Raw genomic sequence first — 27,688 nt, 5'->3', positions numbered from 1 at the left:
TGTCTTGCCTGAAGCTTTACAGTAAATTCTGGAGCAAAGTAGCATGAGTCCTCTAACTTCAGTCTTCTTTTCTAATTCTTTTGGCTATTATAGTTCCTTCACTTATCCATATAAATTTTAGAATCATCTTGTTGATTTCTACAAAAATAAACCTATTAGAATTTTATTTATTTGTTTTTATTTTTGGCTGCGTTGGGTCTTCATTGCTGCACGCGGGCTTTCTCTAGTTGCGGCGAGTGGGGGCTACTCTTCGTTGCGGTGCACGGGCTTCTCATTGCAGTGGCTTCTCATTGCAGAGCACGGGCTCTAGGCGCGCGGGCTTCAGTAGTTTTGGCGCACGGGCTTAGGAGTTGTGGCTCACAGGCTCTAAAGCACAGGCTCAGTAGCTGTGGTGCACGGGCTTAGTTGCTTCACGGCATGTGGGATCTTCCCAGACCAGGGCTCGAACCCGTGTCCCCTGCATTGGCAGGCGGATTCTTAACCACTGTGCCACCAGGGAAGCCCACCTACTATAATTTTGACTGGGATTGTGTTGAATCTGTAGACTCTTTGGGAAGAATTGATATCTTTTGATGAATTGATGTTGTCTTCCCATCTATGAAAATGGTGCATTACATTTACTTAGGTCATCTTTGATTTCTTTCGTCAGTACTTCGTAATTTTAAGCATATAGATTCTGCACATATTTTGTTAGATCTGTAACTATGTTTTTAGTGCTATTGTAATAGTATAGTTTTGTTAATTTCAATTTCCAATTGTTCATTGCTAGTGTGTAGAAATACAGTTGATTTTTACATGTTGACCTTGTATCCTGTGGCCTTACTTTTTATAGATTCTTTGAGATCTTCTACATGGAATGTCATGTTTTCCAATAGACAGCTCAATCTTCCTTTCCAATCTGAATGGCTTTTATTTCTTTTTCTGGCCTTATTGCCTTGGTTAGAATCTCCATTACAATGCTGAATACAAGTGATGAGCGCAGACATCCTTGCTTTGTTTCCATTCTAAGGGGAACACATTCAGTCTTTTAATATTAAAGATTCTGCTTTCAATTCTTTTGAATTTGAAATGGACATAAATGATTGCTTTTTAGGTATTGAATTCCTTGCAGTGCCAAGATAAATGACACTTGGTCATGATTTATAATGCTTTTAATATATTGCTGGATTTGATTTCCTGATACTTTGTTGAGAGATTTTGCACCTCTTCAAGAGGGTTATTGGCCTATACTTTCCTGTAATGTCTCTCTCTGGTGATCCTTCATTAGGTGAGTTTGGACATGTCCCCTCCTCTTCTAACTTATGGAAGAGTTTGTGAAGATTTGGTATTTTTTCCTTAAATCTTTGGTAGAATCCGTCAGTGGAACTACATAGGCCTGGAGGTTTCTTTGTTGAAAAGCTTTTAACCATGAATTGTTTCATAGACAAAGAACTATTTAGGTTATCTGTTTTCTTGAGTAAGCTTTGATGGTTTGCCTCTGGGTAAAGGGTCCTAAGGCCACCTGCATGCTTGGTGCTTCACTAGAAGGACTTGTAGGACTCAGAGGTAACTGTACTCGCGCAGCTAAAATCCATGTGCACGTTTCCTGTGTGCTCCCGGGAGGGGCCACACAGAGCACACTCCCTCCTGCATCAGAGAGATGCAGCCCAGGGAAGCCCATCTGACAGCCTGAGTCAAGCTTGTTACTGGAGGTAAGCATCTTCTGCCACAGCCAGCAAAATGCCAGACTCCCAGGGGAGCCCGTGTTCAGTGCTCAGGCAGCCAAAACAGTCTTACTTCTCACTTAGGGAAGTTTCAAAAGACGAGTTCCCAGATGTAAAATGTTTCAGGTGCTGTGGAAGAGAGTATGGCGGGTCTTCAAACAATTAAAAACAGAGTTACCATATGATCTGGCAATTCCACGTCTGGGTATTTACCCAAAAGAAATGAAAACGGGATCTTGAAGAGATACTTGCACACCCATGTTTGTAGCAGCGTCATTCACGATAGCCAAGAGGTAGAAGCAGCCCAAGTGTCCATCAAGGGATGACTGGGTAAACACAGTCTGCTCTACCTATATAGTAGAATGTCACTCAACCTTAAAAAGGAGGGAGATTTGGACACATGTTACAACATGTGTAAACTTTGATAACTTGCTGATCAAAGTTTTCCCTACCAGTTTTAGCATCAGTTGTTCATTTTCTAACTCCATTAATTTTCTATACTTATTTTTTTGGCCTTTTGTTGTGACAAAGAGCTTTTTGCTATTTTTATGTTCATATATAACATCTCAGTGTGGATTCATGGGTTACTCTTTCGTGCATTTCTGTCATTGGTTTTGGTGGTCAAATTGTTCTGAGTTTGGCCTGTGGGAGCCCCTGTGGAGGGGGTTCCTGTGTCCTTGAGGCGAGGCACGTCTCCATCATTTTTTGAGTGAACCTTTCCTTGTTTTCTGGCACAAGATGTTCCAGGCTCACCTGACCTGTCCTTACCTCTAGCTCTGTGGACACTTTTCAGATGAGCTCTTTTTATCTTTTATTTCTGAGGGGAATTTGTCTCCTTTATCTCTTTAATTTTTTCTTGCTCTCCATTTTTATCTCTCTCATTCCAGCGCTTCTGTTACCTGAATGTTAGCACTTCTTTAATATCTTTCTTTTTCGTTTCCTTGAAGTCTTCAATCTGTTCTTCCAAGTCAGTAATTTCTTTCTTAACAGCAACCATTTCACTATTAATTTCTTGAATCAAATTCTGTATTTAACTGTTATACTCTTTCACATGTTTTTCTTGTTCTTGGTTCATATTACTATTTTCCCACCTATAGTATGTTTTTCAGGTTAAGTTTATGTTCTTGGTCTATGTGTCCTAATAGTTCTGCTTTTGTTGGGCTTTGTATGTGTCCTCAGTGTTTACTATTGGATAGTTTGCAGTTTCTGTGTGGATTCTTTATTAACCCAAAGTTTCTTTTAGGATTTTTAAAGTTTTCTAGGTGATTTGCTTTTCGTGGCTACTGTGGGTTTGTAATTTTATTGCGTTCTCTACATTGAATCTGGCCAGGTTTATTTTTGCTTCTAAGAGTTTGTTGAGATCTTCTTTTTAGCCTAATAGGTGGTCAGACTTTAAAAGTTGTTTGTGTGTATTTGGTATTAAGACTTACCTGTATTTTTAGAGCATGCTTTAAAAATTGCTGTTTAGGCCCTATTAAATACCTCTATTTTTTCTACTCCATCTTTGATTTCTCAGGGAGAGGTGTTAAATGTCTCCTACAGTCATTGCAGTTTTCCCAGTTTCTCTTGGTTTTCAGTGTTTGCTTTTTGGTATTTCAAAGCATGAGTTGAAGACTCAGAGTGTTTGGAGAGCAGAGTCCTTTTCCGCATGGAAGGTTCCCAGGGAGCCAGGCCCTGGAGCACTGTCTCCTCAGGTCTGAGAGAAGCCACTGGCCCATCGGGTTCCAGAGCTTGTCTCTGTTCTTTGTGGAAAATGCCGTTTTCTCGCCGATTATCAGGTCCACAAAGGGCCTCCGGTTTCTGGGGACATCGGCATTGCCCATCAGGACGGAGTCACGGTTCCCTCTGTTCTGGTGGCTGAACCAAGCCTGCTGAGCCGGCTTCCTTGGGCGATTTTAGTGCAGAGTGAGCTTCCTGCCCGTGACGGGTGACATGGGCGTCCCCTCAGTGAGGGCTGGGCAGGGTCTGTCCTGCTTCGCTCAGGCCGTCTCCTCAGGGCCGGAGCCCACGACGGTGTAACCTGGAGAGCAGAGAGCACACACTCCGCCCTCCCCTCCGGCAGCCTCAGAAGCTGGGCGCCAACAGCGAGGCCCCGGCGGCAGACAGCGTGCGGGCCATCAGTGTCAGCACCCTCTACCTGGTCAGCACCACCGTGGACAGGATGGGCGACGTGAGTGCCGCCCACCCCCTGGGACCCACCGCGCCCCTCCTGAGCCCTCGGCCCGGGGGTCTGCTGCCCGCACACCCGGGAGCGGGTGCAGGGAGGCTGCGTGCGCCTGCAGACTCGCGTGCTGCTGCCCCCAGGTCCTCTGGCCATACCTGCTCGAGTTCCTCGTCCCCGTGCGCTTCACCGGGGCGCTGACCCCGCTCTGCAGGAGCCTCGTGCACCTGGCCCAGAAGAGGCAGGAGGCGGGGGCCCACGCCCTCCTCATTCAGTACAACGGCAACGGTGCGCCCCCGGCCCTGGCCCGGACCCCCAGCCCACCTTGACCCCAGGGCGCGGGCGGCCCTGAGTGTTGCACGTCTGTCTCCCCCCGCAGTGACCCTTCCATCTCCCTACGCCATGACCACCAGGCTCCTGGTAAGCAGTGCACTGGGGGGCTTGCTTTCCCAGAAGCACCACCTCCCCAGGCAGGTGGCCGCTGGGCAGCCGCGCACGCCGGGGATGTCGGGGAGGAGTGGGCCCTCTCCTTTGTCCCCGTCCTCACCCTGTCACTGCTGTGAGAAGGACACTGTCTCGCAGTGGGGACTGTCAGGTGCTCCAGGCGGGGTTTTGGGGAGCTGCGTCTCTGGGGGCTTCTTGCCCCACCTGGGTGGCCGTGCTCGGCCTCGTGTGGGGCGTTGGGGCGCTGTGGCCCTGGGCGCCGGTGGAGAACCCGCTTCTGGCTCCTCCAGGCCGTGTCTTCCAGCCCCTACCTGGGGGACGGTCGCGGGGCGGCCTCGCTGCGCCTCCTGAGCATCCTTCGCCGGGACATCCATCCAGTGCTGGGTCAGCGGTGGGCGACCGCCATCCCCCTGCTGCTGGAGCACCTGGACGGTGAGGCCCAGAGGTGGGCGGCGCCGGTCCTCCTCTGATGCCGTGTTTTCAGCCAGTCGGCACCAAGCCCGGCCAGTGGGGACCAGGGTTTTGAAAAGTTGGAAGAAATGGCCTCTGCTGTGGTTCAGGAAAGGGCCTGGACAGTGGGGCTGACAAGATGCTCCCTGCTGGTTGTCACCTGGGAGCACACTGGACGTGGGTGCAGCCCTTCCTTCCGCTGTGCTAGAGTTGACGGGGCCAGGCGGGGGGCGGTGTTCTGAGCACTGCACTCCTGCCTGTGGGCGTGGGTCTGTCTGCTGGGCTGAGCGGATGACTGGTCTGGTCGTTTCAGGATATACGGAGGAAACCCTGTCACGGAAGGAATGGGAGGAGAAGCTGCTGACGGTGAGAGAAGGGAGAGGAGGCGAGAGCGTAGCCTGTCTTGGACCCAGGGGCCTTTTCTGGCCCGGGTGGGGAGAGCTTGGGGCAGCAGATGCTAGGGGAACTGCACCTCCCCAGGGTTGCGATGTTTGCCTTGACCTAGCGGTGTGGCTGGGGGAGGGGCAGAGGGATAGGTGGGTGTCTCTGGGGGTGAGCACTGCCTACTGACCTCACAGATTGTCACCCTGCTGTGACAGAGTCACATTACAGGGGCTTTGAGCTGCTCTGGCCACTGGAGCCTTCTCTCCTCTCCCCTGCTTGGCTCAGAGCGGTCTGTGCCCCCTTGTGGTGCGTGCCTGACCACCCAGAATTTGTTTTGTCTGGGCTCGGAAGTGATCTAGCTATTCAGAGCCATGGCACAGGACCCTGAGGTCCCTGCCTGTGACACCCCCAGGCATTGGGTCCCTCCCCAGCCAGCCCAGTGAAAGGCCGAGCTCCGGCCCCTCATTGGTAGAGCTCCTGCCCGCAGTTCCTTCGGGACACTCTGGCTGTTGTGTCTGACAACACATGGATTTGCCAGCTGAGCCTGGAGATGTGCAAGCAGCTACCCAACTACAACGGGACGCCCCTGGAGAAGGTGCAGGGCGAGGGGGGAACGCCCAGGGAGGAGGTGCAGGGCGAGGGGGGAACGCCCCGGGAGGAGGTGCAGGGCGAGGGGGGAACGCCCCCGGAGGAGGTGCAGGGGGAGGGGGACCCCCTGCTAGGAGGAGGTGTGGGAGGACAACCTGCCGGGGTGTTGTGGGCATGGTCCTCAGTTCCTGTTCCTTGGTTCCGTGTCACTTGCTCCCTGAGCCTGTCTCTGGTGGCCCCTGTGGTCCTGGCAGCTGGCTGGGCGAGAAGGCCTGCGAGCCCCCTCGTAGTGGCTGACGGCGGGGCGGTGCAGCGGCTCCGCACCCCCTCCTGCTCCTCACACGCCGCCCAGGACGCCTCTGGTCCTTGCGGTGGTCAGTGTCGTGGGCTCCCGCGTCCGCTGGCAGCGCGGGCACCGCCAGGGGCAGCGCTTTGGTAGTGCTGGGCGTCCCTCTACGCGGGAGCCAGGCACAACCCTGTTCTCTGACTTCGTTGCAGAACTTCCTGTATAAATGCATAGGAACTACCCTGGGTGCTGCTTCAAGTAAGGAGGTGGTGAGAAAACATCTGCAGGAGCTGCTGGAAACCGCCAGATACCAGGAGGAGAGCGAGCGTGAGGTGGCCGCCCCTTCCCCACGGGAGGCCCGGGTGCCCGCAGGCTTGCTGGCAGTGGTCACTCTCTGTCCTCTCAGACGTGCAGCCAGCGTGTGTACCTGTGTGTATGTGTGTGTGGTGTGCACAGACGCACTGGATGGTGTGCACATGCATGTGTACTCCTCTCCGTCCCCGACCTTGCCCAGGTGTGAGTGCACCTGTGTACCTCCCCAGGGCCTTGCCTGTTGCTTTGGGATCTGTGCCAGCTCCCACCTGGATGACACCCTGGCCCAGCTGGAGGACTTTGTAAAGTCAGATGTGTTCAGAAAATCTGCCGGCATTTTCAACATTTTTAAGGTACAGAGGTCAGGCTGACAGCTGAAGGGGAGGTCTGGGGTGGGCCTGGCCTGTGATTTTGTCTTAGCCGTGGTACCCTGCATTTTGAGGTTCTGTGGGGTGGAGGGTTGGTCCTGGCGCCTCCTGGGCTTTGGTGCCTCGCACGTTGGGGGTGGGTCAGGGAGCTGGCATCCGGTCGTGGGCGGGGCTGGCGGATGCGGGCTCCTTCCCAGCTGGTGACCGGGGCAGTGAGAGGGGCTCTGGGCAGCAGGGATGGGGGGCCACCTTCCTCTCCCACCGCCTATCTGTGCGTCCCCTGCCCCCTGGTGGCCAGTGGAGGCTGCATGCTCGCTGAAGCCCCACTGGGGGCTGGACCCCCGCTGTAGGCCTCCACCCCAGCCCTGCCGCTAGGTTTCCAGTCTCCCCGTGCCTGGGTCAGCCGGTGACAGAATCTCAGGGCTGCGTAGTGTGAACCGGCCCTGAGGACGGAGGGGGGCTCCTGGGCAGCCACCAAGCGAAGGCAGGGACCCCACCTCTGGCCCTTCCCTTGCTCTCAGCCCCCCAGCTCTTCCTCCTGCGTGCCCCTCCCACCTTGGTCCCCTGCTGCGTCCTTTCCCCTCTGCCCCTTGGTCCCCAGCAGGCCCGAGCCTGCCCAGTCCTATCCCGTCCTGCTGTTCCCGACCTTGGGGCTCTCTTCCTCCCGACCAGCTGTGCCCTTCTTCCCACGCACGTGGGGTCGGAGTGCTCGGCTGCTGGCGGGGGTGGGGGGTGATTGTGTCACAGAGCCCTGCTGAAGCCTCCGGCCTCTCAGGATCGGAGTGAGAACGAGGTGGAGAAAGTGAAGAGCACGCTGATCCTGTGCTACGGGCACGTGGCAGCGCGGGCGCCCCGCGAGCTGCTGCTGGCCAGGGTGGAGTCGGACATCTTCCGGAACATGTCCCAGTGCTTCAGCACCAAGGTGGGTGCCCGGCCGTGTCGCGGGGAGGGAGAGAGGGAGGGGTGCCGCCACTGGGGCCTCACGCGCTAACTCACGTCACCTCTGTCGTTCAGGTTCTGGGGATAAAGGTAGAGACCAAGGTACAGTGTGCAGGAGTGGAGTGGGAGCTCTGCTTTCCTCTCGCCTTCGGGCGGGGCCGTGAGCTTCCGGGGCGGCAGCCAGGGGTGCTCACTGGGGCTTCCTGGTCCCAGTCCAAGGGCAGAGCATTTGGGACACCCCTCCGGGGCCTGTCCCCACCGCCTCGGAGCAGAACGGGGGCCCAGGAGCTCCTTCTCTGGCCCAGGCCCCGGACGGCGGGTGGGAAGGAGGGGGAGGTGAGGGCTCGCAGGCTGGGCGCGGGGCCTCGGCCGCAGCCCCTCTCCTGGCTCTGCTCCCTGACGCTCACGGCTGCCCTCTTGGCCAGCGCCGGGGAGGGGTGAGTTCTGCAGCCAGTGACAGTGGCCTCTGGCCTCACTAACGTGTTTCCCTCTGGACTCTGCGGCACTAACCTGGCAGCCCCCTCTGGAGCGGCTGGGTCTCCCCTGAAGGAGCAGCCCCTCCGCCCCGGCTCCCCGGGCGGCGGGGCTGTGCTGAGAGGGGTCGCTCTGACTGAGTGGGGGGCAGCCCCCCGCTGCCGGGGCTCTTCTTGGGCAGCAGGTTCCCCTCCACCTTGGGAGCACCTCCAGCCACCCCACTGGTGGGTGGAGCGGGCGTCTGCCTACGGCGCCTGCCCGGGGCTGTGACCCGGGGCCCCCCAGGCCCAGGCCGGGCACACAGCCGAGGGCCCCGGGTTCCCTCACAGACCCTCCGTGGCCCATGTGGAGGGCTGGCCGAGAGCCCCAGAGTGGAGGGGGGCGTTTCTGGCTTTGGCGGGAAGAGCGGGCCAGTGGTCTGGCCTCGCTGCTGTGGGCAGCCCCCGTCCTGGCTCAGCCCCACGGGCCTAGAGGGAGCGGCTGCCGCCTCGGGCCTTGGTGCCTTCCCGCAGCCCCGCGTCCCCGCAGGACCCGGCCCTGAGGCTGTGCCTCGCGCGGAGCGTGTGCATGGCCAGCCAGGCCATCTGCAGCAGCTCCCGCGGCAGCTCGTTCCAGCTGTTGAGGAAGCCGGAGCTGGTGGCTCAGATGATGGTGAGCGCCGGCGGGGCCTGGGCAGGGGCCTGCGTGCCCGAGCGGGCTGAGGGGCGGCGGCTGAGCGGGCGGCTGGCTGGGAGGCAAGCTGGTGCTGTGGCCAAGGGCCATCCGGCGGCTGCTCCCCCAGGAGTTCATCAAGGCCGAGCCCCCGGACTCCCTGAGGACGCCCATTCGGAAGAAGGCCATGCTCGCCTGCACTTACCTGGTGTATCCTTTCCTCCGGCGGCTGGGGGGCCCGGCCGGGGGGCCCCTCTGCGTGAGCGCTGGGCCCTTAACTCGAGGCTCAGCTCCCTGGAGCCGGCGCTGGAGGGGCAGGCGCAGGCGGACCTGATCCATAGCTGCCTGCATGGCGTTATGGCCGTGCTGCCTGAGCCCGAGGGGGTGGACGGCCACCAGGAGGTAAGAGCGTGGCCCCGGCTGCGGGTGCCCGTGCGCGGGTGGCAGGGTCACGGCGGGACCGGCCGCTTCTCTCGTTCCAGCCCCTGTACCTGGACACCGTGCAGGCCCTCAAGGACTTACTGACAAGCCTCCTTCAGCGAAACATGACCCCCCAGGGCCTGCAGGTCATGGTGGAGGTGTGCGGTGGGTGTGCGCTTCCCCGGGGCAGGGGCGCCGTGGGGACAGTGTGGTGCACTATGCAAGGAGGGGGGGCGGTCTGTGAGCGGCGGGGGGACCCCCTCCTGCCTGGGCAGGTATGCAGATGGGTGCGGTCCCCGACCCAGATGGGGGCCCCGAGCTGGTTCTCCCCTCCCCTCCATCACATGGTGCCGGGATGGAGAGACCCTGAGGTGCCCCAGACATGCACTCCTGACCTTCTGGGGCCATCGCAATGGCTTCCTGCCCTTGCAGCACCGCAGTGGGCTGGGGCAGGACCGACCCACTCCTAGGAGCACCCTGTCCCTCTGTATGCCTGGCTTGTTCTGGGTGGCCATGGCCGTGAGCCAGGCCAGCAGGACGGAGTGACGGGGCGGGGTGCACTGCACAGGGGGCTTGCTCTGACCTGGCACACTGGCCCCCACACCCAGAAGGGTGGCTGTAGGCAGGGCACCTATATGAAGCCCCCCTCTTCCCCAGCACCTGAGCCCATGGATCAAGTCCCCGAGGGGCCACGAGCGGGTGCGGGCGCTTGGCCTGAGCGCCTGCCTGCTGCAGTACTTCCTGAAGCACCTGCGCATCAGCGTGAGTACCCAGGTGGCGACCCGCATGGCCACTCCCTTGCCCTGTCCCCATTCCTGGCCCCTCGGCTTGGGCACCACTGCCTGGGGCCCTTGCGTCTCTGAGTGCCAGCACGCTCTCTGCCCTTCGCCCAGCTGCTGCCTGGGCTCATCCCGCATCCCAGTGAGTGCCACCGTCCTCTTTCTGGGCCGTGGACGGAGGACCATGAGGGCCAGGAATTGTCCTCAGGGCTGGCCTTTGTGTCGATCTGATGGGCACCCTCGTCCTTGGGAGCGGGAGCATGGGCCGGGACTAACGCATGATGTGCTCCCCAGAGGAGGGAAAGGGTGACGGGGACCTGGGTGTGAAAGGAGAAAAGGAGGGCGTTCGCGGCAGAAGCAGCAGTTTGGGCAAAGGCAGGGGGACCTGAACCCACGAAATGCTGCGGAAAAGGCAAGTATTATTCGGTGGTTGGAGTGGGTGGGAAGGAGCTTGGTCCAAGAACCGCGCGGTTATTATGCATTTTAATATTTGCTAAGAGTAAGCAGCTCCTTTTCACGTTTTCAGAATTTCACAGTTCTTTCAAGGCCATTAATCAGGTGGTTTTAGGGTAGACTGGACACAGTCCTCAGATGCTCCCAGCACGGCTTTCTGGGGGCATGCACCCCACATTTTCGTGTGTTGAGCAGTAACATCTTTTAATAATGGGCCTTTCCATCCAGCTCCCTCTGGGTCCCTCAGAAGCAGGTTCTGGGTCACAGGTTCTGTTGCTGTTGTCAGCGTGACTTTTTCTCCCACTGTATTTAATAATTTGCTTATTGCTGGTAGGCAGGAAAACTATGGATTATTGGGTATTTAGGAACTGGGTAGTTTATAAGATTCCGTTGTTACTTCTAATGAATTTTTGATTAATTCTCTGTGCTCTTCAGATACAGTCATCATAGTTTACAAATGCCACGAGTTTGGCCTTTCTCCCCCGATATTGATGCATGTTAGTTCGTGCTGCCGTTAGCAGGAAGGTGAAAGCTGGCGGCAGCCCCAAGCCTTTACGGTCTCACTCTTAAGCGCGATGTTTGATTTGGTTGGCAGTATTTATTTCTCGTCGTGTTCCAGAAGCATCTGTTTGTTTGCTCGCTTAGACGGCTTTTCCCACCCAGGTTCTCCTGTGGCCTGTTTCTCATGTAACCCTGGTCCAACCAGAGTTCACGTTTGTTTGTGATGAGACAGAGCTCTGCCCTCACTAAGAGGAACAGCAGCTGGTGGTCCTCTGTCCGACGCTCCCGCCTTCCCGCCTTCCGGAAGTCCCCTCTGGTGACTCCCAGCAGCCTGGGAGCCTTACACGTCCTTGAGGAGCCTGTGCAGGACAGGGGCGGGGCGGGGTGCTTCCCTGGGGAGGCCTCTCGTGTGGGGGGCTGACAGCCCGCTGGTGGAGCCACGAAGGCCGAGGGCTGTGTGATGGCGGGGGCGGTAGTTGACGTCCCCGTGTCCAGGGCGTAGGAAGCAAGGCCCTTTGCTAAGAGCAGGGTCGGGAAGGCTTAGTATTTGAGGAGAGCAGAAAAGGCTCTGAAAGATGGGACCAGGACCCAATTAGGAGGAGAGGGGTCTCATGCAGCAGCCCCCTTACCTGATGGGGGGTTTGCCTTCTGGGGCGGGGACTTCCCATGTGTCTGCTGAGGCAGCAGAGCCTGACCGTCCCTCTGCCTGCACACACCTACTCGCCCAGCCCTCCTCCCCTCTTGGGGACCCGCACTTGGAGGGTGAGGGTCGCCATGCAGGAGGAGGAGCTTGACAAGGGGCCATGCTGGCCAAAGGGATGGACAGGGGCTGCCCTTCTGGTCACACCCCTGCCCATATCTGGGTGCAGGTGGCACCTGCCCACCGCAGCATCTCCTGAGCTCCAGCCCCCATCTCTGGCCATCTGCCCCCCGTGCCCCTACAGCACCCGCACATCTGCCTCTCCAGGCCCTGGTGCCCTTCCACAACCTGGGCCTCCTGCTCGGCCTCTTCTCCCCACGGTGCGCGGACCTACGGCCTGCCACCCGCCAGGAGGCTGTGAGCTGTGTCTACTCCCTGCTCTACCTCCAGCTGGGCTACGAGGGTGAGCCCCTGGCTGGGCAGAGGTGCAGGGGGTGTGGTGAGGGAGCAGAGTCGGGGCCTCCGGAGGCCGGGGAGGCCTCCCCCCAGCCCTGCGCTCCCTCCCGCCTCTGCAGGCTTCTCCCGCGATTACCGGGACGATGCGGTTGAGCAGCTCCTCGCCCTCAGAGACGGCCTGGGGCACCCTGAGCCCTCCATCCTCTTCCACACCTGCCACAGCGTAGCCCAGGTACCTGCCAGGGCCTCTGCGAGGGAAGGAGGGGCCGCACCGTCAGGGCCCAGAGGGTCTCTGCAGCACCTCCTGTCCCCCACGGGCTCCACGGGTGCCGGGCCGGGCTGGGCACGGGACGGGTCTCACTCAGAGTTCGGTGTCAGCACCGCCTCCCGCCCCCTCCTGTGCTTGCTGGATTCCCCCCTCCCTCCGAGGCCCAGCGGGGAGGGTGTGGGCGGGAGCTCAGCTCCTGGCTCCAAAGGGTTGAGAAAGCTGCCCCTAGCCCACCCCGTGAGCCCCCAAGCCAGGGCGGTGCTGTTGTTCCATTTGGTGACTGGAAATGGCCCTCAGGGGTCAGGAGGCTTTCTCTCCTGCCGAAGAAGGAAGGGAAGGGGGTCAACAGGGCCCTTTGTTGGGGGTGGGGGGTGGCGGGCTCAGACACTGGGAAGCAAAGACCCCGCCCTGGGCGAGTCCAGGCAGAGCGGAACTTTATGTTTGGGATCAGACTTCTTGGATATTCAAGCACTTTTATTTCTTCTTTGTACAAAGTTTATCTGCTTTAACTTCTGGTTGCTCTTTCATGTGGAGGGAAGGACAGGGGCTGCAGGGGGAGCTGAGGGTCCATAGAGTCTTGGTGGCCAGGCCGTCCAGGGTAGAACATGCCACCATCTGCCCTTGACTCTCTGTATTCTGGAGAGTTCTAGAGAGGCTGCACCACCAGGGCCACTCCCAGCCCACCCCACTGGGCAGGAGGAGCCTCAGGGAGGGCACACTGACCTGGGCCCTGCAGCTGCCCAGGAAACCCCCCTTCCAGGGGCCTGGGCCTTGAGGCCCTGGAGGCTGCCTCCTGGACCCGGCCAGGCTTCAGTCTGGGGATGGGGGCTCCTGTGCATGGGCCACCCCACCCTTGCACCGGCAGGAGCTCCCGAAGTCTTACAGGGCTTGCAAGAGGGTGGGAAAGGCTGGAGGAGGGATTTGAGAGGCGGAAATGTTGTCAGCCCTTCCCCGGAAACTCGAGCCCCTGGGATGTTACGCCTGGAAGGTGTGCTGACCCTGTGCTCTCAGTCTTCCTGACGCAACTGTCCTCCTAGATTATTGGCAAGCGCCTCCCGCCAGATCAACTCATCAGCCTCTTGCTAACCCTGTTTGAGGGCCTGGGAGACCCGGACAAGAACTGCTCCCGAGCCGCTACAGTGATAATCAACTGCCTGCTGAAGGAGCGGGCCAACGTGCTCCTGGAGAAGGTGGGGCCGGGCGAGGCTGGGGCGGGGATTGGCAGGGGTCGGGCATGGGCGTGGCCAGGGCCGGGGCGGGGCTCGTCAGGGGCCGGGTGTGGGCGTGGTCTTGTCTGGGACAGGCCAAGAGTGTGGGTGGGCGGGGCTGGGTAACTTGGGGCGCCCCACCCCACTCCCTCACCCCCAACACCTGCTCTGTTGAGGTTTGGCCCTCAGTGCTCCGCTCCTTTTCCCTGTGGGCCTGATTTGGACAAATCTTTCTCTTCTCTTTGAAGACAGAATTAAGTGAAAGTAACTGCTGAGAACTTAAGAATAGAAAAGGCAATTGAGAGGGAAATGCCAGTGCCAGGGGCTATCACTTGGCACCGAGCCAGCACTGGCTGAGCTCCCTGCTCACATTGCTGGTGAAGACGCAGGTCCAGAGGGTCCCCAGGTGCCTGCACAGAGGGTTCCGCGGCGGGTCTGGCCCAGAGCAGAGGTGCCCGGGACACTCGGGTGCTGCCTTGCCTATCGCCTCTGAGTCCTCCTGGCCGTGAGCTCACGTGGCTGTCCACGTAGTTCCCAGACATGCATCGGCAGCCACCGTGACAGACGTGCCCAGGTCCTCGTAGGTGTAGGTCTGAGGCAGGCTCCAAGGGTCAGGGGATTTCTAGAATGCGTGTCTGTGAATCCTGGAGAGCCGATGGCCTGGCAGATAGGGTCCCATGTGCCTAGAGGGAGAGTTAAGCTCCCCATTAAAGTGAAGCATAGCAGTAAAAAAGGGGGTTTGTCCTAAGCGCACGGCCTTGGGGGCTCGCACAGGAAGGAGCAGAGGGCCTTCCGACTCCAGAGTCCCTTATACCCCGCAGACGCCCTGCAGCACAGAGCGCGCCTCGGCACGCACCTTACGTAGAGCGGCCGCGTGTCTGCCCCGCATGGCGGCAGCCTGTGAGCCGGCGCGTCGCCCGGCCTGGCCCGAGCACTGCTCCTTCCCGCTGTGAGGGCCACGTCACTCACCCACCCACCTCCGTGAGCGCTTGGGCAGCTCCCAGTCTGAGCAGCGAGAGTGCTGCCAGAGTGCGGGTCCTTCGGACCTGAGGGTACATTTTGGTTGGAGACACACCCAGGAGAGCGACTGGGGCCTGCAGGAGAGGCCCCCGTGCAGCTGTCCCAGGGCTGTCAGATGGCGCTCCAGGCCGTTCAGCTCCCACCAGCACCGCCTGCAGCTCCCGCATGCCACGCTCCTGCCAACGCCGTTTCTGTCCTTTCCAGTGGGTGTGTAACGGCTTCATGGTCGAGTTTTGTTTGCGTTTCTCTGGTGGCTTATGAAGTGGAACACTTTTGCACATTTCCTGGCTATTCAGACGTCCTCTTCTGTGAGGACCCCAGTCTTACCCATTTTTCTTCTGGGTTGTCTGTGCTTTTCTTATTGATTTGCAGAAGTACTTTGTATATTCTGGATACAGGTCCTGTATTGGATGGATATATCACAAATATCATCCCAGGGAGGGTGGGAGGAGCAGGAGTTGCCGGCGGAGGGGCCGCATGCCAAGGCAGCAGTGTGTGGTGTGGTGCCTGGAGGGGAACATGTGCCATCGTGGCCACTCCTCCTGGGAGTGGAAGGGGGCTGGGGAAGGAGGAGGGAGGAGCAGGGCACAGCAGTGAGTCCTAGTCGGGGTTTGATGGGCCAAGGTTTGGATCTTATTTTGCATTCAGTGGGGCTTCCAGGTCAGATTGGAGTGGTAGAAAGGTGCCCTGGTGGCTCTGTGTGGGGGGAGGGGACAGACCAGGCCGCAGGCAGTGGCCACTGGTGGTTCTGGTGTGTGTATACACACGGCACATTTTGTTTGCTTTTTCATCTGTGGATGGACACTTGGGTTGCTTTCACCTCTTGGCTACTGTGAATAATGCTGCTATGAACATGGGTGTAATACATATCTCTTCAAGATCCTGTTTTCTTTTGGGTAAATACCCAGAAGTGGATTTGCAGGATCATATGGTAGTTCTATTTTGAATTTTTTGAGGAACTGCCATACTGTTTTCCTTAGTGGCTGCACCAGTTTACATTTCCACCAACAGCACACAGGGGTTCCAATTTCTCCACATCCTCACCAGTACTTGTTAATACCTGTTTTCTTTTTTTTAATGTTTTATATGTGTATATATATATATATATATATTTTACATAATGAAAGTTCTTCAGGAATGGACATTTTCCCCTAAGCCTCAGAAGTACAATATGGCATATTATTTTAATTAGCTAAAAGAGGAAATTAACAGACCTCTATAATTATTAATATTGGTAATATTCTTTCATTTAATATTTTTGTATATCAAGTGTCTCTATGTTAACTTGTATTCTGTTTCTCTAATTATGGTTTCCTTTAAATACCTGTTTTTTTTATAGTAGCCACCCTGATGGGTGTGAGGTGGTATGTCATGTTGGTTTTGACTTGCACTTCCCACGTAATTAGTGTCGTTGAGCATCTTTTGATATGCTTGTTGGCCATTTGTATGTCTTCTTTGGAGAAGTTTGCGTCCTTTGCCCATTTTTAAATCAGGTTATTTGATTTTTTTGTTGTTGTTGAATTGTAGGAGTTCTTTATATATTCTGGATATTAACCCATTATCGGATATATGATTTGCAGATATTTTTCCCATTCCATAGGTTGTCTTTTCACACTCTTGACTGTGTCCTTTGATGCATAAAAGTTTTAAAGTTTGATATAGTTCCACATGCCTGTGTTTGCTTTTGTTGCCTGTGCTTTGGGTGTCACATCCAAGAAATCATTGCCAAGCCTAATGTCCTGAAGATTTCCCCCTGTTTTCTTCCAGGAGTTCCTTAATAGTTTCGGGTCCCACCCATCCTTGATAAATCCAGGTGCCTCTCCCTGGGCCCAGCACACCGAGCCTGCTGCTGGCCTCTCAGGGAGCTGCTGGGCTGTCTCCTCCTGGCTCAGGCTCCCAGACACACTCAGCACACCCACCCCAGGTGCTGTGTTCCTGACTCACACCTTCAGCCTGTCTGCAACGTGCCACCTCTGTCTCATGTGACATGGCCACTGGCATCAGTACCCATGGGGGCCGTGGCGGGCCACCGTTTTCTTTCCTACCCTGAGAGCCTGGCAGGGGGACCCCCTAGAGACACCTGGACACTGTTGGACTTTGAGTTTGTCTGACACTAAATCAGAAAACGTGGTCCTAGCAGGTGACCCGTGACCGGGCCGAGCCCCTCTGCCAGCAAAGCCAGGCTGGTCAGGTGGAGGGCGGGACGGGCATGCCGGGAAAGACCAGAGCCCTCTCAATAAACAGCGGGCATGGGAAGTGAAGCCGCTGCTGCAGAGACGCCCGGCGGGCGGTAAACACAGAGGCGCTGCCCAACCCAGCAGTTCCACTCCTAGGCGTGTACCCGGGAGAGGCGGGCCCATGCCCATGGGAACCTGTACGGACACGCGCCTGGCAGCCCAACCATGGCAACGACGCAGACGCCCATCAGTTAGTGGCTGGACCTGTGCGTTCAGTGCAGCACTACTCAGCAGCAGGAAGGAGTGACGGGCATGGAGGAGCCTGGAAGACACTTGGCAGAGTGAAAGAAACCGGTCACAAAAGGCCCCGCAGAGTGTGATTCCATTTCTCTGAAATGTTCACAAGAGGCAAATCCAGACACAGAAAGTGGATTCGTGGTTGCCAGGGGTGGGGCGGGGGAACTGGGGAGTGACTGCTCGTGGAAATGAGGTTTCTTTTCAGGTGATGGAAGTATTCTAAAATTGATGGCTGCACAACGCTGCGAATATACAAAAAACCACTGACTTGTACACTTAAAATGGGCGAAGTACGTGGTGCGCAATTACAGCTCCGTGAGGCTATTGTGAGGGAACAGTCTAGACCAGGTGTGAGGGAAGGTTAAAGGGCCCCCGCGGGGCTGGCCACCAAGAGGCGCGGGAGCAGGGCTGGTGAAGGTAAGTCTGGAGCAGCCCTGCAGGCCTAGGGTGCGGGCCCGGCTCAGCAGTCCTGGGAAGCCTAGAACCCGGTGCCGATGCAGCCCCAGAGCCCGCCACGCCCGAGCGCCTGGGCGCTGCCATCACGGTTCGCCAGAAGCAGATTCAAGCTGCTCACAGGCGCCAACGGGTACAGCTGCTGAAAAGAAAAGAATATGCAACAGCAAAGACGACATTAGAGAAGAAGATAGATAAGCCCAGTGAAACAATTAGGAATAAAGCTCTGCCAAGACAAGCCACAGAAAGAGAACCAACATCCAAGAAAGCAAAGTGAGAAAGGGGAAAACATATACATAAGAGATTCGACATACGATGAAGCATATCTACGGGCCACTATGGTCCAATGCACCTGAGAACCTGGGGTGACGGGGACAGGCTTCCGCAGGAAGGCCGCTCTCACCCGCGTCTGTGCAGGAGGCACACAAGTGCCTGAGTCCGCCAGGCCTGCACACCTTCAGGGGACCAGTGCCCCTTGTGGCCAAGAAAGCCCAGGAGACTGGAGAGGAGCCGTGCCCCTCGCCCCGTTTCAGTGGCAGCCGTGGCCTGGAAGGTCCCAGCGCGTCTGTCTGCGAACGTCGCTGCGCCCACGGCTAACGGGCGGCACTGGCCCAGCGGCCGTGAAGGCTGCTCCAGCAAAGCACCACCTTCCCGCCCAGGTCCCCAGGCAGGAACACGGGCAGGCTATTTAGCGTGGCGGCCTGTCTTGTCAGGGAGACACAGCTGGGCCGGCCGAGGGTCTGGGCAGGCGGGCGGGGGCAAAGCAAAGAGGTTCAGGTCCTTAGAAGGAGGTGCGGATGCCTGTGAGTTGGGCTATCAACCTTCTGGACTCGAGGTCATAAAAAGAAAACAGCCTCATTATGCTTACAAGTCCTTTGAGAAATGGCGGCGGCAGTGCCTCTCCCTGAGGCCCAGGCAGCACTGGACATGCAGTGCCGCCTCCCCTGCCGGGCGCCACGCCCCGTGCCCCCGCACCGGTCCCTCCCGCTGCTCCTGCGGCCCAGGCCCCCAGGCGGGTTCCTCACCAGCCCTGCCCAGGAGCCCAGGGTTGGCGGAGCCCACGGACTGCCAGCTGCCCGTCCCGGGGACCGTGTCCCTGGGGCCGTGTCCAGTGCTCTGTCATCAGCTTTCACCTTGCACCAGGGTGCTTCCCAGCTGCGCAGCCCACACCGTGGTGGGCGGCACCCCCATGGCGCGGGGCCCACGATGGCGACCGTGCCCTGGTTGCCCGTCTGCGGCCTCTGCAGCAGCTGCAGCCCATGAAGCCTGCCTGAGGCTGCCGGCCCTCTCCCAGCCCAGCCGTGGCCTCAGTCTGGGCACAGGGCTCCATGCCCCTGTCCCTGTTCCAGCACACTGCACGGGAGGTGGTGTGGGAGCAGCGCAGCCCGCGTGTGTCCTGCCTCCAGGGACAGGCTGGGTCCCCCTGTCAGCCTCAGCGCGCACCCCGGTGGCCTTCCCCTCCCGCCCTGCCCTGCACACGCCTGTGTGTGTCTCAGCGCCTCCTCCCAGCAGGCCCCTCTTGGGTCCCTGTCACTTCCCGTGTGGAATGTGGGATTGCCTCCCTCGGCCCCGAGGGCTCTGGGCTCCTGCTCTCCATCGGGCGCTGGCAGCAGGGAGCTCTGATCTCACAGGACTTCCCTCCCCTCCCCTCGGCCAGCCAGCCTCCCCGGGGCCCCTGTGCCCTGGCCACGGGGGACTGGCCCCTGGTGTGGGTGTGTCCCCGCTGCAGGCCTCACCGCGGCTGCTTGCCCGCCCGCAGGTGCCCGAGATCGTGAGCGTGCTGCGCTCCAAGCTGCAGGAGACCCGCGGGGAGCACGTCCTGCAGGCCGCACAGCACAGCGTGTACGTCCTGGCGGCCCGGCACCACGCCGCCGTGGTGTCCAGCCTTCTGGGCAGCCCCCTGCCCTTTGACAGGTACGTGGTGCCCACTAGCCTGTGGGGGTGGACGGGGCTCCAGCCACCTGAGCTCCACATTCCGGGGTCACTCCCACCCTGGTGTGGTGTTCACGGGCCCCAGCCCCTCTGCGTGGGAGCCTGGAGACCCCGGCCCCAGACTGGGTGGAGACAGGTTCACTCTCATGGGCTGTGCTGGCCAGTCCTCAGGGCTGGTTCTCTGGAGGGCGTCCACCATCATCTGTGAGCAGACCCCTGGGGCCAGGCCCCCTCCTGGGTGGGGGAGATTCGTGGGGGGAAGGGGGGATTCGTGGTTGCCAGGGGCGGGGCAACGTATGGGAGCTCTGATCCGTCCCACACTTGCACCCCAGCCCCCGAGCTGCCATCAGTGACCCTCAAGTTGCCAACCTCGGGCTCTCAGGGCGGGACTTCTCCGCGCCAGGGCCTGTGCCCGGCCCTGTCTGTGCACCGCAGCCCCTGGGGTCCCCTCCCCTCGGTGGCCGTTGCTGTGGCCCCAGCGCTTCCAGAGCTCAGGGCCCGCTGCTCCTGCCTTTGCTGTCCACGGCCCGGGTGGAGGCCGGCACCCGTGGCCTCTTGGAGGCCCCCGTGCGGGGAGGCACCACAGCCCTTCCCCGTGGCCACGGCCCGAGTGGCCGGACGCGCCTGCACCTGCCGTCAAGACGCGGGCTCGCGCGGCCTGCTCTGCTCTCACTTAGATGCCGGCGCCGCTCGGGGCCCCCGCTTCCAACGTGTGCGGCTTCTCCCCAGGTCACGTCTGTCAGCGTTTGCCGCCGTCGCCTCTCCTGGCCCGTCACTGTCAGCCTTTCTTTGCCCTCGCAGTTTAGGTGTGTTCCTTTTCCAGGGTAAATAGACGCTCTTGGTTGCTGACGTAGTTGGGGTTAAACCCACTGTCTTATTTTTGTCTTCTCTGGGTCTTTTTTTTTTATCTTCTTCATTGTCCTTTTTAGATTGACAGGGTCTTTTTCACAATTTCATCTTCCAATCAATTAGTTTGGAAGTTGCACACTCTGTGTTCTCCAACGGTGGCCCTGAGAACGACCGCGTGGGCACAGCGTCCCTGGGCAGTGCAGGCCTCTGCAGGGGCGGCCCCCCGCCCTGCCCGTCATTGTCACGGCTGCTCTGTGCAGGCAGTGTGTCTGCCCACGCACCCGCCCCTCGGCTCTGCGTCCCTGCCTTTCACGGGTGCAGCTCACGCAGAGGAGCACGCACACTGCCGCAGGCCCTGGGGGCCTCAGCCGCGCGCAGAGGGAGACGGGGCAGGCATCCAGCCCCCGCTAGGCTCCGTGCCCGCTCGGTCGAAACTCCCTGAAAGGTCGCCACCGTCTGACGGCTGTTGCCAGAGGTGTGCTTTGCCTGATCTTGAACGTGGTGGCAGTGGCGCCCTCAGGACTTTCTCCTGCTGCTTTTGCTGTCCTCGGGGTGCCGGGCGCTGCTGCCCCTCCTCTCCTGCTGTGCCAGCGCTTTGCGTGTTCATAGGAGCGGGGTCGTCAGGGCGGGGTGGGCACAGTGCGGCCAGGGCCGAATCTGCCCACCACCCGCTGCCTCTGAGCCAACGATGGGCTTTACACTTATAAACGGTTGGGGAAAAGTCAAAAGAATTATATTTCATGTCCGGAAAGTCATATGCAACTGGAATGTCCGTGTCCGTGGCGGCGTTCCGGGAGCGAGCACACCTTCGTTTCCTCGTCCGTGCCCGTGGCTGCCGTCGCCGCGTCACAGCAGAGCTGCCTGGTGTGCACAGACCGGGCGGCGAAGGGCCCTGGCGCCCTCCCACTGGAGTGCACCCTCCAGAGCCCCATGCGGCTCCTGGGGGCAACAAGCCCCACTTCTGTGCGTCTGAACATGCATTTATTCAGCTGTCCTTCTCGGAGGTTGTTTGCCAGAGTCTGGGACTCGAGCTGGGCGCATGCTTTCTTGGAGTCTGAGTAAGAGGACATGTCCTTTTCTGGCTCCTGTGAGTCCAGGTGGTGCCGAGGTCGCGCGGGACATGCACCAGGCGCCCCTTGTCTATGGCGCTCTGCACCTTTGGGGGGTGGGGGGCGTGGGTGTCCATTCCTCATCCCGCCAGGCGGCTGCCGGGCTTCCTGAGCCTGTGAGCTGGTGTCTGTCATCAGCTCTGACCGGTTTTCAGCCCTCCTCTTCAGACACTCTCTCGATTGTCTGCCAGACCTTTTCGTCCCACCCCCTACATGTCTGGTTCTGAATTTCCGCCGTGATTGTTCTCTGCTGGGTTCTGGGTAACTCCCTCCGTTTATCTTCCAGTTCATTGTTTCTCTCTCCTGCTGTATCCAGGCTGGTGCCAAATATGTCACTGAGTGCAGGGTTAGGTGTCTCAATTCTTTTTTTTTTTTGTCCTTTTGGCCACACCACGTAGCATGTGGGATCTAGTCCCCCGACCAGGGATCGACCCCGGGCCCCCTGCGTTGGGAGCGCGGAGTCTTGGCCACTGGGCCGCCGGGGACGTCCCGGTGTCTCATCTCTAAAGGGCTGTTGGTCGGCTTCCAAATGTGCTCCATTTTTAGAGTTTCCGGGTCCGGTTAGCTGTCTGGAGGCTGTCACTTCCCTCTGTAAACGTGAGACGCACAGCCGCCTCCCCGTGTCTGAGCACCCGGGGTCTGCAGGCTGCTCGGGCCTCCTGCAGCCTCCGCCTGACCTCACTCACGTGCCTGCCTGCCTTGGCCACGTGCTGCTCATTGCGGGAAAGGTGACTTGTAGGTGCCCCTGAGGCCTGGGGTGGCGCTGCCCCCTCCAAGGAAGCCCAGTGTCCGCTTCTGGCAGCGCCCAGGGGACGCCTCCTCTCCCTGCCCCCGTACCAGTGAGGTCTTCTGCCCTTTACTGCCAGCTCTGCTCACCCCCGGGCCGCCTGATTACAGGCCACTGGGTCAGAGGAAGGGGTGAGTTCGGGTCTGAGGTCAGGGTGCCACTCGTGGCCTGGCTGGAGCTGAGGCTGGTGGGCACGACAGGGGCCGGCAGTGGCCTCGGGGTGACCATCCTCCTGCCCCGCTCCAGCCACACCTGCACCCTGTGGAGGGCGCTGGCCGTGGAGCCCGGCCTCGCCACACAGGTCCTGGGGCTGCTCCTGGAGAAGATGAGCAGGGACGTGCCGTTCAAGGAGAGCCGGGCCTTCCTGCTGAGCAGCGCGCCTGACCGCGTGGCCACCCTGCCGCCCCTTGCGGTGAGTGGGCTCTAGGGCGGCACGCCTGGCCCCTCCTCCCTTCCCCCTGCTGGTCCAGGAGGCTGGTAAGGGGCCACGTGGCCGCTGCGGGAGGGCCCCTCGGGGGGCCTGGGTGGCACCCCACAGGCACCTGGCGGCTGACTGGGGCACCGGAGCAGGCGAGCTTGGAGCCCAGGCTTGTAAAGGCCCCGCAGGTGTTGGTCCCCAAGGGAGCGCACTCTGTTTCATCCTGCGGAAAAAAAATAAACCCAGCTTGGCAACGTTTCCACAGTAAAGCAGCTGTGAGAGTTTCCTCCTCCTCCCGCTAAAGCACCGAGAGCAGATGCTGGGAGCCCGTCCCCCGGCGGCCACACTGCCCTGGGCCTGCCTCCTGCCCCCGAGGACCAAGCTGAGCAGGGCTGAGCTCCTCGTCCCGCCCACCCGGCCGCCCCTCAGGCGCCTCCTCCTCCTCCCAGGGCCCAAGACCTCTGGGGACATGGGGTACCTGCTAAGGAAGTGGGGCTTCAGGCTAGTTTGGGTGCTGGGGTGCAGGGTCCAGCCTTCGCTGTGGCCGGCCTCGTTAGACCTGGCCCGGGGCGGGGAGGGCTGAGGCTGAGGTGGCACCATCCCCAGGCCACCTGTGCGCTGTACGAGGTCGCGTCTGCCCCGGCGTCTGGGCCGGCGGTGCTGGAGCTCTACCCCCAGCTGTTTGCAGCACTGCTGCTGCGGGTCAGCTGCACCGTGGGTGTCCAGCTGCCCAGGAACCTGCAGGCCAAGGAGAGGAAGAGCGCCAGCTCAGGCCTGGCCTCGCGGAGCCTCGAGCCCTGCAGGTAAGCGGGCCCCACCTGCGCCCCTGGCACCCTCGTCTGTGGGCAGCTGTCCCTGCTGGGAGTGCAGCTTCCCTGGGCTGCAGGAGGGATAGGGACAGTCGGGGCGGGGCTTCCTGGGGACATCAGACGGGTCGTGAACTGCACCTTCTTTGAGAGGGCGGAGCGTGAGGAATGCTTGGGTACGGCAGGGTCTGCGTGAGCCCACTCCGTGTTTGCAATCTCAGTCTTCAGCTCCAAGTTCCGGCTCCTCCTACACTTGACTGGGGCCCCCCACCTTCGGACAGAAACTCTGCAGCAGCCTCCCTGCCTCCCCTGAGCGGCCTCTCACCTGGGTTCACCCTGGCCCCCAGCCCTGTTGGGGAGGGCCCAGCTGCCACACGGGTGATGCCGGGTTGGCTCAGAGCCAGGCCCTTGGTGCCACTGGCCTATGCGGGCACCTTCCCCTTGCCTCTCGTTGGGGTTTGGGGCCCTGGGTCCTGGGGCAGGAGCCTGGGGACGGCGGGGTGGAGCTGTTTCCGCTCCTGGGGACATTCCTGGTCCCCCTGGTGGCTCTTCAGGGCTCCAGACAGCTGTCTGGGGCCACAGGATGAGCAGAGGAAGCTGACGCCCCAGGGCCACCGGAGCCTGAGTGGCTGTCGGCCTGGCCGCCTCCCCGCCCTTCCCCAGTGTCTGGCTGGGGACACCCGAGGGACAGTCAGCTTGCCCCGCCCCACCGCGGGGCCGCCCCACCGCAGAACTGACGCGTCCACTCCAGCGAAGGCCGTGTGTCAGGCCTGGCCTGACTGCGCAGACCCGGTGGAAATGTGAACGGCCCAGCGGACGTGGCCCAAGCAACCCCGGGCCTAGCACACCGGCTCCAGCGCCGTGGTCTGAGCTGTGGGGCCTACAGCACCATGGCCCAGCCAGGGGTTCTGGGGGGGCCACCCATGAGCCGGGATGTGTGCAGTGCCGGGCACGGGGCACAGGGCACAGGGCACAGGGCACGGGGCACGGGGCACAGGGCACAGGGCACGGGGCACGGGCTCGGCTCTGACGGAGGCCACTAACCAGCAAGTCAGACCCTTGCAGACGCCGCCCCCGGAAGCCTGGGCAGTAGGGCGAACAGGCGGGGCACCTCATCTGAACTGTCGGCCTGCTCCTCGGCCAGACCCGCCCCTCACCACTGCCCGTTCGCTGTAGCCGGGTGGCGCCTCTTCTGGGCCTTGAGGCCTGGAGCAGGGTGTGGAGCCAGGGGCAGAGCTGCTGGGCCCTAGCTGTGGCCCCGCCCTGCCCACACCGTGCGGGACTCCTTGGCGGGCACCGTGGGCATCTGCCCGGTGACCGCGTGGCTGGAATGGTTTTCTGTGCCTGCGGTCGGTGTGGGCGCCCCACATCCAGGGGCCCCCCCAGTGTCTGGGCCTCCGCTGGGATTGCAGAGCTCCTGTGACAGTGGGAGCCACCTTCTAGTGTCTTCCCTGGGGCCGGGACCCAGCTGGGTATAGCCTGTGGACACACAGCCAGGGAGCCTGTCCAGCTGTCGTGGACACCAGACCCCGCCCCCCCCACCAGGGACATCCCCACAGCCCTCATTCCACCCCGGGATGACCATGAGGACGGAGCTGGGCCGAGGTGGGGGCAGTGGGTTGTGTGCGTACTGCTGGGCTCGGGGGAGTCTACCAGCGTCTGCCTCCTGGGCCGCCAGGACCCCGGGACCAGGACCAGTCACGGGGCCTCCAAAAGCACGTCAGATTCCCCCACGCTCACCCCGCCCCTCCCCAGATGTGAGGCCTGTACTGTGCAGCTGGCAAGACCTGGCCCTCACGCTCCAAGCGCCTAGGCCCCCGGCTGCCCCTGCACCCTAGCAGCTGAGCCCTCGAGGTCACAGGAAGACCCCGTGCAGCTGACGCCTGACGGCCCCGTGGAGGGTCCAGCGCACTGCCCTGGGGGTGGGCACGTGCCCTTGGGCCAGCAGCCCCAGGGACGGCTCCTACATTGACGCGCACTCACGTCTGAGGGCCCACGCGGGGCCTGACATGTGAGGCGGTCGATGTCAGGAGAGGGGATCAGCACAGGGGTGGGGGCTGCGGCCCTGGGGACCCTGATGTGCTGTCTCTCCGGGCCGCAGGCTGTGGTGTGAGTCTCTGCCAGGTCCGTGCTGGGCCAGCACTGCTGTCCCCAGTCCTGTCTGTGGGGTCCTGCCCCTGCTGCCTGCTCACTGGCAGCCCCGCACCCTCTGCCTGAGCTGGGGAAGGGTTCATCAAATGAGGAGGCCGGACGCGCAATTCCAGCTGGTTTCTGCCTCCTTGGGCCCCTCCTACAGGAGCGAGGGCCAGCTGGGCGTGGCAGACAGAGCTGCCTGGCCCAGGCAGGAGCCAGACCCTGATTTGCCTTTTGAGTTCATTTTTATGAAGGGTTTTCTCCTTTTTCTTTTTCATGTTTTTTTTTTTTTTCATTAAATGAAGGTCTTTAAGGCAGGTGTAAAGAGCAGCTGATTGTTATCCTAAAATTAATCTGAGGGCCTTGCCTGCTCCAGAGGGCCTTGGGGACATTACCTGCAGAGCCCCCAACTGCCCCTCATGGGGGTTGGGGAGACAGGAGCAGTCTGCCTGAGACCAGAGGGTCCACAGTGGTGCCCAGATGAGGGGGAGGGGAGAGCCCAGAGCCTGCGCCCCATAGGATGTTGCTGGTAGGGAGCAGGCTGGGTAGCCCCGGGACGTGTCTGCCAACAGCACAGAGGGGTGGGTGTGGGGGTGTGTGTGTGTATGCACGCGTGCGTGTCTGCGCGTGTGGGGTGCGGAGCTGGGAGCCCTGCCAGCCACAGCCGCACCCGTGTCTCCGCAGCTCCGCAGTGGATGCGCTGCAGGCCGTGCTGCTCCGAGGCGGCACCGATGATGTGGTGCAACACATGGAGCTGGAGGGGGGCTGGCAGCTGCTCAGGACCTCGGCCGGGCACGAGGAGGGGGTCACCCGGCTGGCCAGGTGAGCAGGCCGGGCCCGTGCACCCCAGCTCTGGTGCTGGCTGGGCTCTAACAGGCCAGGTCCCGTTCAGGTACCATCCGGGGGCCCCCAGTGGCACCTGGGAGGGGCCCAGCATGAGGAGCAGGTGCGTGGGGGCAGCGGGGAGGCCGTGAAGGCAGCTGTGGTCTCCAGGCGCGGCGGGCTGGGAGGGGCGCATCTGGAGGGGGAGGACGTGCAGGGCCCGGCAGCCGGGTGGGGGGCTCACGGGCTGGAGGGCACAGACAGTGCAGCTTGGGAGGCAGAAGTGCCCCCAGGCCCACATGGGAGTGGGACGTGCTCGGGGGAGGCCTGAGGCCCCAGCCCTGCCCAGTGTAGCCTCCTTCCCAGCGCCATGGCCAAGTTCGCGGGCCCCCGGCTGCCCCTGATGATGAAGGCGCTCTTCGCCACACAGAGCAGTGTGTACGAGATCCAGAGGGTCAGCTCCACAGCCTTCCTGGCCGAGGTAGGAGCCACGTGCTCTGGATCACGCATAGGGGCCTGGCGGGGCAGCGGGGAGCCCTCCCCCACAGGCAGGCTCAGGCCTCCCCCTGGGAAACCTGCCCCAGGCTGTGGCAGCGGGGGCCAGGGTGGGGCTGGGTCAGGAGTTCCGGGGAGGCCAGGAGCCCAGGCTTGGCATACAGGCCTCAGCTGGCCTTTGCCACGCCCACTCCTCAGAGTGACCTGCGACTGGGAGGGCTGCCCAGTGCAGTGGAGGGGAGGGGGCGGGGCGAGCCTGGGGTTAGTGGGGCAAGGGTAGTCAGAGCACCTCTGCCCCCAGCTGCTTAGCAGCAACATGGTGAACGACCTGATGCTCCTGGAGTCCCTGCTGGACAACCTGCTGGCGCGGCAGAAGGACACGTGCGCCCGTGTGCGAAGGCTGGTGCTCCGGGGCCTGGCCAACATTGCCTCGGGCTCCCCGGATAAGGTGAGGGGCTGGCCAAGCCCTCTGGGGCCCTGTCCCCGGGAGAGAGACAGCAGAGCTGCAGCCAGTGAGGAGACCCAGGTGGACGCGGTGCAGGCGGTGGGCATGGGCATGGAGATGGCACCGGGAGGGTGGGGGGCTGGGCCATTCCACGGCATGACCTGGGCACACAGGTGTGTGTGGCATCCCCAGGTACGGGCCCATGGCCCCCAACTCCTGACGGCCATGATCGGTGGGCTGGACGACGGTGATGACCCGCACAGCCTGGTGGCCCTGGAGGCCATGGTGGGCCTCGCGAGGCTGCTGGACCTGGTGGAGGCCTGGGACCTGCGCGCGGTGCTGCTGCACGTTGCCATCCGCATCCGGCCCTTCTTCGACAGCGTAGGCCCCGCCAGCCCCGCCCGCCCCGCCCCGCCCCTGGCCATGCCAGCCTGGCTCCTGCCCCTTCCTCTCCAAGCCC

The 27,688-nt window shown here is 60.7% G+C and overlaps 1 protein-coding gene across 18 annotated transcripts in view; it reads left to right on the top strand.

The window, feature by feature from the left end:
• MROH1 (maestro heat like repeat family member 1) overlaps positions 1-27,688 on the top strand; it is a 68,846-nt gene that overhangs the window by 39,637 nt on the left and 1,521 nt on the right. For 7 of the 18 annotated variants that reach the window (XR_005016981.1, XM_036829864.1, XM_036829860.1 and 4 more), the window contains 25 exons: positions 3,700-3,873; positions 4,008-4,152; positions 4,244-4,284; positions 4,599-4,740; positions 5,072-5,124; positions 5,630-5,737; positions 6,229-6,348; positions 6,559-6,681; positions 7,472-7,618; positions 7,711-7,737; positions 8,638-8,760; positions 8,891-8,970; positions 9,051-9,162; positions 9,243-9,345; positions 9,838-9,942; positions 11,858-12,016; positions 12,129-12,241; positions 13,315-13,467; positions 19,192-19,346; positions 22,356-22,521; positions 23,134-23,330; positions 26,151-26,288; positions 26,655-26,769; positions 27,085-27,231; positions 27,421-27,609. Coding sequence is in view for 17 of the 18 variants with exons in the window: in XM_036829864.1 (XP_036685759.1) it covers positions 3,700-3,873; positions 4,008-4,152; positions 4,244-4,284; positions 4,599-4,740; positions 5,072-5,124; positions 5,630-5,737; positions 6,229-6,348; positions 6,559-6,681; positions 7,472-7,618; positions 7,711-7,737; positions 8,638-8,760; positions 8,891-8,970; positions 9,051-9,162; positions 9,243-9,345; positions 9,838-9,942; positions 11,858-12,016; positions 12,129-12,241; positions 13,315-13,467; positions 19,192-19,346; positions 22,356-22,521; positions 23,134-23,330; positions 26,151-26,288; positions 26,655-26,769; positions 27,085-27,231; positions 27,421-27,609 (3,135 nt within the window). In the remaining variant the exon portion in view is untranslated. Of the gene's footprint in view, positions 1-3,699; positions 3,874-4,007; positions 4,153-4,243; positions 4,285-4,598; positions 4,741-5,071; positions 5,125-5,629; positions 5,738-6,228; positions 6,349-6,558; positions 6,682-7,471; positions 7,619-7,710; positions 7,738-8,637; positions 8,761-8,890; positions 8,971-9,050; positions 9,163-9,242; positions 9,346-9,837; positions 9,943-11,857; positions 12,017-12,128; positions 12,242-13,314; positions 13,468-19,191; positions 19,347-22,355; positions 22,522-23,133; positions 23,331-26,150; positions 26,289-26,654; positions 26,770-27,084; positions 27,232-27,420; positions 27,610-27,688 lie in introns of those variants that run through there. The other 11 variants (XM_036829867.1, XM_036829868.1, XM_036829872.1 and 8 more) reach the window with 9 other exon arrangements.

This window comes from Balaenoptera musculus, chromosome 17, assembly GCF_009873245.2.
Source record: "Balaenoptera musculus isolate JJ_BM4_2016_0621 chromosome 17, mBalMus1.pri.v3, whole genome shotgun sequence".
Classification (NCBI taxonomy): domain Eukaryota; kingdom Metazoa; phylum Chordata; class Mammalia; order Artiodactyla; family Balaenopteridae; genus Balaenoptera; species Balaenoptera musculus.
This window is presented reverse-complemented; position numbering and strand designations above follow the sequence as displayed.